The sequence below is a fragment of the Pelophylax lessonae genome (assembly GCF_965119305.1).
Source record: "Pelophylax lessonae genome assembly, chromosome: 4".
NCBI classification, from domain to species: Eukaryota; Metazoa; Chordata; class Amphibia; order Anura; family Ranidae; genus Pelophylax; species Pelophylax lessonae.
The window spans coordinates 428,890,018-428,902,089 of record NC_138771.1 but is presented as its reverse complement, the minus strand read 5'-3'; the positions used below and the strand labels follow the sequence as shown (position 1 = coordinate 428,902,089).

General features: G+C 37.7%; 1 protein-coding gene across 1 annotated transcript in view; it reads left to right on the top strand.

Moving 5' to 3' along the window:
- Positions 1-12,072, top strand: part of DIAPH1 (diaphanous related formin 1) — a 533,606-nt gene that overhangs the window by 508,913 nt on the left and 12,621 nt on the right. The window contains exons 25-26 of the mRNA XM_082252909.1: positions 1,401-1,536; positions 8,663-8,749. Coding sequence (XP_082109035.1) covers positions 1,401-1,536; positions 8,663-8,749 — 223 coding nt within the window. The remainder of the gene's footprint in view (positions 1-1,400; positions 1,537-8,662; positions 8,750-12,072) is intronic.

Sequence of the window (12,072 nt, the reverse complement as noted above, 5' to 3'; positions counted from 1 at the left end):
CCTTTGGTTTGTTTTTGGGTTTAGATGCACTTAAACATTTTTTTTTTACATGGTAGCTTGCCATGCAGTGGCTGCGTTGGTGATCTTGCCAATAACGCAGTTTTTGTCCTAAGGTGACACTGCTCATTTACTGTATTGTTCCTATGAAGGAGCGGTATTGTCACACTATGCTGCTCTCCCAATTTGGACTAAAACACCTTCTGCACTTCTCATCTATGTTACATAGAGGGATGTGGTTGTGTTCACAGAAGCCAGCTGTGAGAGTTGATTACAGTAAGTTAAAAGGACACTAGAATTCTGGCAATATGAACATGTATCTTTCTGTACTTGGCCTGAAAAAAAAAAAAAGAAAAAAAAAACAAATGCAGCCACCATATCTAAGAACTGATAAGATGCAAAGTATTACAGATTTGTTCCTGGGTGTAGATATCCTTTAAATGTTCATACAGACACTAAGGGTTAATAGGACATTATCCAACCAAACCTGGACTTCTGTTTATAAAAGGTGGTTGGATCCATCCAATCTACCTTCGCTCAAAATTTATACCTGGTAGACTTCTTCCTCAACCTACAGTATACAAAATCTTCTTTAAATGACTAGATCAAGCACCTTGGGTGTGGTGTTTTGCTCAAATTTGTGAAACTCTGTGTTCTGGATCAGGAAAACAAAATCTCATGTCTGTGGACTGCTTTTTAGAAATTTAGGGATTTTTATCCAGTTAGTTCTGGTCCACCGATGTACATTTAGAGAGGAGCATGGAGGCACAATCATGCAGAACTACTAAACAGAATGCACAGTCTGAATATGAAATAAGCTTTTATGTTCCCCCTTGCACAGTCAATTGGGGACTAAACCCAGAAACAAAGTTTTAAAAACATAAATTAACATATACCGACGTATTCATGAATGAATTCAAAATGTCTTTACATATGAAAATAGTGCTACCTAAATGTGATCCCCTGTCTGTCAAATACTTTATTGCTGTGCAGTGTGCAGATCTACTAATTTATTTATTTTTTGAATGGCAATTTTATTAATATTTTCCAGCGATTCAACAAAATGCACAAGTAGGAAGGCAAATAGGTGTACAACAAGGAAGGCAAGACAAAGTACAATACAGTAAAATAAAGATTTCAGTTCAGATAAGATGTACATTTTCTATAAATGCCAAAACTAGATACCAGTTATTTCCAGTACACAAAAATAGGTAAAAAAATATGGGGGGAGGGTAGTATAAAGAACAAAGAAAATAAAACAGATCTATTTAAAACATTAACACTCATTAATACGATGATTTACTTTATGGTGATTCACATATGTACTTAAAAAAAAAAATATGTAAAGTGGCTGCGGTTTCAGTTTAAGAAAGTGCACTGTTTATTTTATTTTCCATTTTCAGCAAGCACTGAAAGAAAATCAGAAGAGGCGTGAGGCTGAGGAGAAGCTTAGACGAGCTAAACTGGCCAAGGAGAAGGCAGAAAAGGAGAAACTGGAGAAACAGCAGAAACGAGAACAGTTGATAGACATGAATGCAGGTAAAGTTGCTTGATTTCTGTGGAAAATCATATTCACACACAGTAAAAGCTTAGATGACCGCTATCCAATAAGCTACCATTTGATGCAAGATGGGCATGTACTGGCACCTGCACGTTCAAACTAAACATTAATTAATCTAAACCTGGCCCCATAATACAATCTGATTGTGCAATGTCCTCTCTAAAATTTGCGCACCTTGCAAATGAAAGATACACTCACCACTAAGCCCTCCAATAGCACTTCTTGTAATATGCAAGCTAATGCAGCAGATCCTTATTTTTTGCAACCGTGAAAGTATCCAGAGGACTATAGACATCTACACACAGACTTGCACCAGCACTGAACCTTCTAGCTGGGTAAGTATAACTGAACAAATACCAAGTTGAATCTGGCCCATAGCTAGCTCAAAAGAAAATGCTCCCTATAAATTCAATCCAAGAAGTCACATACAGACCATGCAATTAAGTCACATGGTTAGAGCTAGAGTGTCTGGCTTGCCCTGCACACCGCCAAGACACATTTTAATTGTTTTATTTAAGTGCTACCCGATTTGGTGTAAATTAAATGTTCTGCGTAGACAGGCCCTTGCATTACTTTCTAAAAAATATACAGCAACTCATATATAGATGTGTAATCTAAGACTGCCTGCCTCAAGAAATAATGATCTCCAATGGTTACTTGGGTGCAGTGCAGCATAGAAATCTTCTGGCACGAAGGGCCATTATTTCGAACAGATATGCAGGACAGATGTCTTTCTTTTTTTCTGCACTCTTCTCCAGCTCCATTACAGACAAAAACAGAGTAAATGTAGAAACTACAATGTTTACATTGTTTTGCTCAGGATAATCCAAAAGAGTGCCCAGTTTTGGGGGATACACAGTGCATAGAAACCATCTTTCAAGTCTATAAAGGCGTAAATGGGTATCTTATTTTATGCTCCTAGGGAATTATTCTGGCTTTTTTTTTTTTTTCCCTGACTTGCTTTAAAAGCTTTTGTGCACTCAAAAATTTTTTTCACCTAATTCCAGGCTATTTGTTCTGCCACGTATCTTATACAGTTTTTATCTACTAAAGAATATGGTTTAGAAAACTAGGCTTGCACAAATTGCCACATCGTTTCCAGATGTCATATGCAGAACAGCTAGTACAGAAAAGCATCTTGCCAGTTTAGGAATCCATGTGGACAGTGTGTCTTATGCTGGAGGACATAATGTATTTAGCACAGCTTTTATAAAACAAAACCATTTTGGCAGATATCAGAAGGTTAATTTCTTATTAATAATCTTAGAATTGCACTAGCTCTGTGAAAATATGCATATATTTACACATTAGAGATTTCCATGACTCAGAAGAATGTGACTTGTTATTCACGATCCAGATATTTCCTGTAGAGTGAACTTGTGATGAAGGCCAGATGCTGTTTTCAGCCTTTTGTATCGAGCCTTAGAGCTGTATTTACATCATTGAAATATCCAATTTCCTTTCTTTGTGCTGAAGTTCATATCTTTGTCCTTGCTGGGATATACACATAGCATTCTTTGCAGGCCAGTGTGACACGGAAAGATTGTTTGCTTTCCCCGATTAGGGTTTGGGTACCGTATTCTATGTGCATAGGCAGTCTTGAGTGTTGATTTAGGAAACAAAGGGCATTATGTTTCTCAGAAGTAATTTTACGGTTTTCCAATCAACCATATTTTGTTTTCACAATGCTGGTGACTTAGACATCTGAGAATACAGAAAAAAAAATATAAACACACATATATATATATATATATATATATATATATATATATATATATATATATATATATATACATTTTAAAAGAGTAGTGAACATAATTGATATAATAATGGAAATTGCCTTTTAGATGGCTGACACAGAAACTAGTATCCCCATTGAGGGACTTTCCTTCATTTCATGTTCTGGTGCCAGCTATCAAATGTGTCCAGGTGCCAAAGATCGGCTAGAACAAATAGGGTGAATCTCTCTAGTGGGGACACAGGTGGCAATAATATGTAGCAGAGGTTCAAACCATTTCCCCCACTGTATCCAGAACTAAAAATTATATTTAAAAACAAGGCTTTGGCTTTAGATACACTTTAAGGAATATAAAACGCACCCTATGGGGTGTACAAACTATGTTGGTCCCTGGGACTTTATAGGGCTGGAAGAAGTTATTCCCACTGCACCTAAAGTTACACCCTATGTGGGCTGATCTGGGAAAACTTATATATATATATATATATATATATATATATATATATATACATATATTTAGTCTTAAACAGCTATGCTGCCTATGTCACATATTGTATCTCTGTTTCATATTCTGTGGGAACAAACACTGGCACTTACATGAAGTTATCAGCTCAGGCATAGTCATTTAAAGGGAGATTCTGGCAGGCTTTGCTTATCATGGGGCAGAGTAAAAGGGAACAGGTTTTCTAACTTGCCCAATAGATTTTCCTTCTAGGAGAACAGTCTTGGGTGAGTCGTATAGACATAAAATTGTTTCCTAATCCAAATATTTTTAGATTGTGATTTTATGTCTGTAGGCAGCTTAAAGTATATGTGAAGCCCTCACCATGTAAACTAACCCATTCACTTTAATTAGAAATTAAAGGCAAAACGTGTCCTAGGGACCAACATCCAACACAGGTGGCACTCCTCATATGCTGTATTTTATATTCTTTCAAGTGTATGTGTGTGTAATTTTATGGATATAACAACCTTTTTAAAAAAAAAGAAATTAGAGAGAAAGGGGTGGAAAAACAGCAGTGCACTGATCTTCATTGTAAATGGCTTTGTGTGTGTGTGAGGGGGGGGGGTGGTGTCAGCACTGGTCTGACCTTTGAAGGACAGGCAGGCTGTGTGCCAAGCATTGCCAGTAAAGGGATCATGCTGGGCTGGATTAGCTCTCATGCCTAGAATGGTCCGTTTGAAATGGGACAGCAGGGGGACTGGCAAGAACACCAGTATTTCACACAAAAGAAGCAATAGAAAGAGAAGAGGATACTTTTTAACACAAGTTCATGGGACCTCAGGCACATAGGAATATGGAACATGAAATGTTGGGGTAACATATTATTTAAGCCTTTGGTCTTGTCATAGTTATTCATATATAGGAAAATGAAGCCTTGTGTAGTGAACCATAGGATCTAATTTGCAAAGCATGCATTTAAATCAGTTCTAATTGAAATATGACAGCATCCTGCCCACCCTTTAGGCTATGCTAGAAGAAACCCTTAAATACCTATTTTGTAAAATTTGCTGTCCAAGGCTACAAAGACATATTAAGGATACGTAGGATGCTAAGGCAATAGGCCTAGTGATTTTCCCCATAGTATTTGGTCACATATTCTCTTGTGAAGGAGAAATCCAAAGTTCAGATGTGGTCCGTCAGCAGAAATCGCATGACCAACTTTTTAGGTATTTGGTCACCCGATCAACCACTTTGGGACCCCTTAGAAATGTTTATTCTTAGACAGAATAGCATTTTAGGGGTTCTTTTTTAAGGGTAGTCATACACGCTTAGATGTGGAGGAATGTACACTATTGGTATTATTATTATTATTATACAGGATTTATATAGCGCCAACAGTTTGCGCAGCGCTTTACAATGTTAGGGAAGTCAATACAGTTACAGTACAATTCAAAACAGGAGGAACTATTGCATTTAGACAATCACAGCTGCCTGTATACCCAAATATTGACTGCATTGGGCAGGATGCAGTCACTAATCAGCCCTCCTTTTTCCAGCCAGCTTCTTCAATTTTAAATTTTATTTTTGTTGAGCCAGGTGATGCGGACAGAGCCACTTATGGCTTGCAATTTGGCCGATTACACCGGTATCAGCTGAAATTTTAGCCATGTATGGCCATTTTAACAACCGAGTCCATTGCAGAGCTCTAATCTGGAAAGCATTAGGGATTAAGAATATCCACCTGCACTCTAATTCTTGTGTTAATCCTCAATGAAACTTAATTTATATGTTCAAAATAAAGTAAGTGAATGTAAGCAGACTTACAGCAGACCTAATTGTAAAACTATTTTAGATGTGTCGAAAAGTACACTGTGGCAAAAGATGCAACACAGAGTTTTTACCAAAAAACAAACAAACTTTTAACAGACATGCTGTATTAGCTGGCACAGTTGTCTTTCATGTACATGAATGCTTTGCAGAACATTAAAAAAAAAAATCATAAAATACCTATCTGCATATGCTAGCTTGCAACAGATATTGTCAAGTACTTTATCATTAAATATAAATGAATATGGAGTCCCAGAAATGTACTTGTGATGCCTCCCTTTAAGGATTCATGAATAATAACAGCTTGATATATTTGCCTAGTAGCTCCATTATCTAGGTCACTGGTTACACCCACATTCTGCCACCAGATGGCAGCATTGACAGCTCTATTGCAGCCAGAGGAGCAGTGACAGATGTTCTAATATGCATTTATAGATTCAGGTTTCACATGTTGCTATAGTGACCGAGGGGCAAGGACACTGATTAATTCAGGGTTAACTGTTTGATCTCAGCAACACGAGGGAGTAGGCTTTGGAATTCCCGTTTAGAATCCCCCTTTCCTTTCCCACCCACTTGTTTTTGCTATGGCAGAGCAGATTTATTTACTTGTAATTCAGCTTTTCTGACCTGAACAAATGACTCGGCAAGCTGTGCAGCCCTATCTTCTCAGTATTAATAATACACACACAATACCTGGTAGGAATCTGTTAGCGGATGCATTGTAAATAAACCATAGCAAATACAGTAGTTACATCTAGATTTTGTTTATACAGATTTTTTTCCCCATAAGAATCAGCAGTACTAAATCACTATAAATCTGATCCAGCTGCTGTGTTAAGGGATCAGTGAAAATAATCAGCATGTGCCCGTCTTGCTGACCCCTAATTAATTTCATGTGCTGCACATCTGTCCCTTTTTCAGTCTTATGTAACACTCAGTAATACATTGTAACATAGACTTCTGTCATAAGGCTGTAGAGAAAAAAAAGCCACCCTTCTGTCGGGGATTTCTGATTGCTTATTACAATGAATGAACAAGTATCCCTGTTGTAATTTCTACTACCCATTCTTCATTTTGGCAATACCCTGCTATATTCTTTTCATCCAGCAGAGGGCACATGGATCCAGCTTTTGATTTCTCTGTACCCTTTCACCTCTCTCTCCTCCCCAAGCTTGTGCAATGCAGACAGGAGGGGAGGACAGGTCTGCAGTGCGGTGAAGGCATGGCACGTAATATGAAACGTCAGGAAGAAATTCCCATAACTCATGCTATCTCTACCCCCTCCCCCCTGCTTTGGGCACCATGCCAGAGCGTGGGATTCTTTCTTTGTGCAGCTGATTCACAAAAAGCTGTGTGTGTATTTTAGACACGTGCTGATAATAGCCTTTATACTGTGGCCAGCAGAGGGAGAAATGAGAGAAGCTTTATGGCTTTATTTTCTAACAAATTACAGGACAGAGGCAGGAACCGTCTGCAAATTGTGCGTTTACTGCAGTGGATGTTACAGAGAATCAGTGTTCTGCTCTATCTGAGTGTGATCGGCTTTGCTGTGTACCATCACAATGATTTCTAGTCCCTGTTACATGCAGTACAGAAACAAGATGAGATCGCTCTTGACCCAAATGTGTGTTGGTGCATAGAGCCTTCTGCTCTGTTGATAGGGGCACGTGAGATCTGTGTGTGTATACACATGTATTCATGCGAGCCCTGATTCCCCCCCAGGCAAGTAGAACATCTTGGCATCCCGCCCCCGTCCACATTTTATTTTTATGATAAACGCAGGTTGCACGAATCCAAATATAGCTTGGTAAATTGAGTGTTGGCTAGATTGTTGTTTGGAATGTGCTATATAGGCTATTCTACATAATCTAATGCAGATTTTATTTTGTGCTGTCACTCTGAATTTTTTTTTTTTAACTTGTGTATATATTTGCACAGCTTTTACTAAGAATCCATTTAGATAAAAAAGAAAAACAAGATATACAGTACTTTGCATTTAGTAAGCAATTTATAGTTAAAACAGAACTCCGTGAAAACATTTTTTTTTCTCCCTCGCAGTGGGGCTGTGCCCGCACTGTATGGGTTAACTGCCCATTTTGTCTTGGGGCGCACTAAAAGGCTGTACTTAATCGATTTTTCGATCTTACGGAAAATCACACTCCCTCATGTCCATCGGTGGACTGTTCCTACCATCTTCATGTCCAGAGCTGGTCTATGGGCGTGATTTTGGTCAGGAACAGACCATTCACAAGACTGCTAGCGTGAGGGCGGCAGGAGTGGAAGGGACTGGTCTTGCACTCAGAGGATCGGTGGATTAGTTAAGTATATCTTGGCTCTGAAATCCCCTAAACAAAAACAAGCAGTTAGCCTATGCAGTGCGGGCACAGCTTTATTGAATGGGGAAAAAAAAAAAACTAATTTGCCTGGAGTTCTTCTTTAAAGTGAGCCCCAAACATGTAAATATAGTGACAGCTTCATAATCTGCTCCATCAACTATTTAAACACACTACTTTACCCTAAATAAGCAGTCTAAGGGATGCCTTGCATGCCTCAAAATATGTGGCCGAATGTGTGGATAGGGAAATCGGATCATTTTTTTCTGTTCATCCCTCAGGTTAAAATTCGATTCTGAGAGCTAGAGTTTATTATTTTACTTGTGTATGTATATACACACAAATATGGTCAAAATAAGCGAAATCAATTTTGTCCAGATTTACTGATGTTCAAACCTCAGTACTGTGTGCAAGTAAGACTTGCATGGAGAATCAACATTGTGCACGTTTGACTTGGGAATTGCAGTGAACTAAGCTTTATTAGAAGACAATAAAACCATTTTCTTGTAGTAAAATAGAGGCACCCCCAGCAATCATTCTCCTTATCTCATTCTCTCTTTATCAGAGACTGTGTATTCTGGCATACTGTGGCCACATTTTTGTTGTTTTATGCTCTGGATTGACAGGGAAAGGCATATCGCATTGTAATTAGGGGGTTCCATCTCCTATAAAATTTGTACAAACCATTTATTTTAATCTAACGTAGCATTCTTAAATAGTTTACCCTATCTAAGTTTGTTTTTATGTCATTTTTGTTACAGAGGGTGATGAAACAGGTGTAATGGACAGTCTACTGGAGGCCTTACAGTCCGGTGCTGCATTTAGAAGAAAAAGAGGTCCACGGCAAGGTAACCCCTAATAATAATAATGCACTTTGTATACTTCTGCTGCATAGATCGTGGAAAAGCCCACAAGGGTTTATGGTGAATTTGTTGGAGGTTGTTAAGATTTAAATAATATGCTTCTCTCTATTGGTGTACTGCATTCATGTAGGAGGATTTTAAAATCCAAAATAAAAAACAACCACCTATCTCAGTTCTAAAGGGAAAATAACAGACCATTCCAACGATACAAAAAAAATCACTTCTAGTGGAAGCTCTTTTTGGCAGATGTAAAGCACTTTGAATGTATATTGTATCCTATAAAATATTGATATTCATGGTCAGTGTGACTTTAAGTAATACTGTATGTGCAAATGGGCATCTTTGAAAAAAGATTCCAGCCAAATACAGTTTTGTCTTAAGTAAGCATTATGTGACCTTTGGTAAAGTAAGCCAGACAGGACCGCTATTCAGGGGCTGCCATTACTGACACATTTTTAAATTGTATGGGTTACAATGCTAGCAACTATCACACTGAAACACAAACAGTACTTTGAGCCTGAACAAGTATAACGGATGTGAAGTCAGAATGAGTAACCTGCATAGTTGTCCTGTATCAGTGACTAACCTTTTTAGGTAAGGCTGGCCAGCCCACAATTTTTTTCACTGCAGGTTTCCTTAAAGCACAACCGTGCCACCTGCATCTGCATTTAAAATGTCAAATTTCCCTAACCCATTTGGATCTAGCCTTAATAATAGTGATTTCATTATTTTAGATCTGAGATAATTTGTGGAGAGAATTAGTAATGTACACTTTAGTAGTTAATGTAATGTGATGGGTACAATCAAACAAGTTTTTACAGGATAGAGCATTCATTTAAGCAATTGTACAGCCATGAGTCACATCAGGGTGTGGTGCTGTACAAATTATAATTTATCTTAAAACTGTTCAATATTGGCAGCTGCTGCTTGCAGATATAAAGTAAAAAGCAGATAGATATTCAAAAAAAAAAAAAAAAATATATATATATATATATATATATATATATATATATATATATATATATATAAAAGAAGTACATTATCCTGTAAACAGTGTGATCATAAATCACTGATGTAAAATATATCCATCAATAAAGACCTGAGAAAACACACAGTGGTCTCTATTGTAGAATTGTCCAACCATATGGATGCTACATAATACAAGTCCCGTGCAATAAATTGCGGTTCTGAGAACCCCCCTCCCATGTAGGGTTAATAAGCAGTGCAGTCATGTATTTGCATGTGTATGTGAACTGAAGAGATAGTTCTGCCAAAACCAATTTTTTTTTTTTGAAATAGTATAAATTTGAATTTGGTGAAATGGTGAATTTGTTGCCATCTTGACCTAGTACATACTATCCTACTATCCGCCTTTTTTTTTTTTTCAACCCAGCAGGTTGAATGAAAAAAAACTGAAGAACTTGGGAGGAGCCGCTGTACTAACAATCTGATGTTAGTACAGTGATGTGCCCACTAAGCCATTGTGTTCGGACCACCAAAACACACCGGTCAGCGCTCTCAGCCTTCAAATGCTGATTGGCAGACCTTTTACAGTCATGCCCGTTCAACCGAAGTCAGACCTGCTGCTGTACACACTGAATGTCAGCTGGTTTCTGTTGAACCGAACAATACTGCCTGATGTTAGGCCTGTGTATACGAGACTTAATAGTGTGAGGAAATCTCTCCAGCGAATCCCCAGATAAGCAATAAAACCCCATCAGGGGTTGCAATACCCCATTCTATCTAAAACTAAAAAATATATGCCTGCATACAAACTTTAACTGATTAAAATGTCATATTGCTTAGTCAGGTAGAAATGTAATCAGTAATTGTAAATACATATAAATGTGGTTTGGTTTAAGAAGACAAAGGCTCTAATTTATGTTTTGCAGAAACAAATAGCAGGGAGGTATAGTTTTACAATTTATGTGATTCAAATACCCATTATTGTTGGAACTTGGAGGAGTAGCCTTTGCTCAGCTTCAACAACCTTATGGCCTGATTTTTCTCTTCATACAATCAGCAGTAGGTGATGCTATGGCTTTCCCAACAAGAGAAATATTTTGAAACTGACCTATTTGAGGTGTGCTACATGTTCTTACCAGGACTCAGTGCTCCCGGTGTGAATACAGCATATCCTAGTTTAAACCAGAGCTTTATCAGTGACAAATGTATTTTGATGAGCAAACATATTTGGTTCTCACAGCCACAGAGTGAAGTCAGGAAGTGTTTCTTTAGGTCACGGTCATTGATACAATGGCCTTTTATTCAGACAACATCGTCCTTGTAGAATGATGCAGTGTTAATCACTGCTGTGTTCTGCTCATAACAATGGTCACATACGTATATTGTGTATGTTGGATTTGAGGGCTGTTGGCAACCCCACCGGTGACATGAGGACCAAGTGACATTCACTAACAGTGCTTTCACATGCAGAATCTCCACTGTTTTTTAAACGAATACAGATTTAGTTTTCTATCGTCTAGATTTATATTTCAGAACAATATTAAATTGAATGTGGGCACATTATTTGGAATAATTGTCTGCACTTTGTGGGCTATCTGTTATAGAGTTGGAGATGCCAATGAAAGGAGACAAAAAGGGCTGGATACCTGGCACCTTAATAATAAATAAATATTACCTGGTGTAACAAGAAGTTCAAAATTTAAATTATTTGTTTTACTCTTCTTTATATAATATTGTAAATGTACTTCTGATATGACCGATATAATGGCACCACTTCACATTTAGTGAAGTTGTCCAATACAGTTCCAAGCAGTGCACTAAACCATACGTATCTGTAATTGCCCTAAGGTAGCTTACAGATTCACTTTACTAGTTCTCCAGGACATATTTAGTCAGAAGCAGTTTAAAATGCCAATATAGTTTTGAACTGTTGGAGAAGAACAAGCTGCTGTACAATGATTTCAACAAATTAAAGGAATGAAGTGCAGTAAGGCCTCAGAACTGTCCTTTAGATGGCTTTGCTGCATGTTTGTGAAGCAGCTGCAGATTCTTACAGTTAACCACATTACTTTTCCTATTAATATATAGATTTGCTTCTATCTCATGAATGTATGTATATCTTCCCTCGCTACCAGCCAAAAAAGTTATCGGAGTCAACTTTGTTGTTGAACTTTAGTATAAACCCAAATTTAAAGTGTTTAAGTGTGAATATAATCCATGTTTATATAAGTTTACCACAGATATGTCTGGACCATAATAATGTGTCTTGAGGAATGTTCACTTCAGTGTACGGCTATGCACCCACTTGACACATCCTTGTTGGTTTTAGCTAAATACACTGC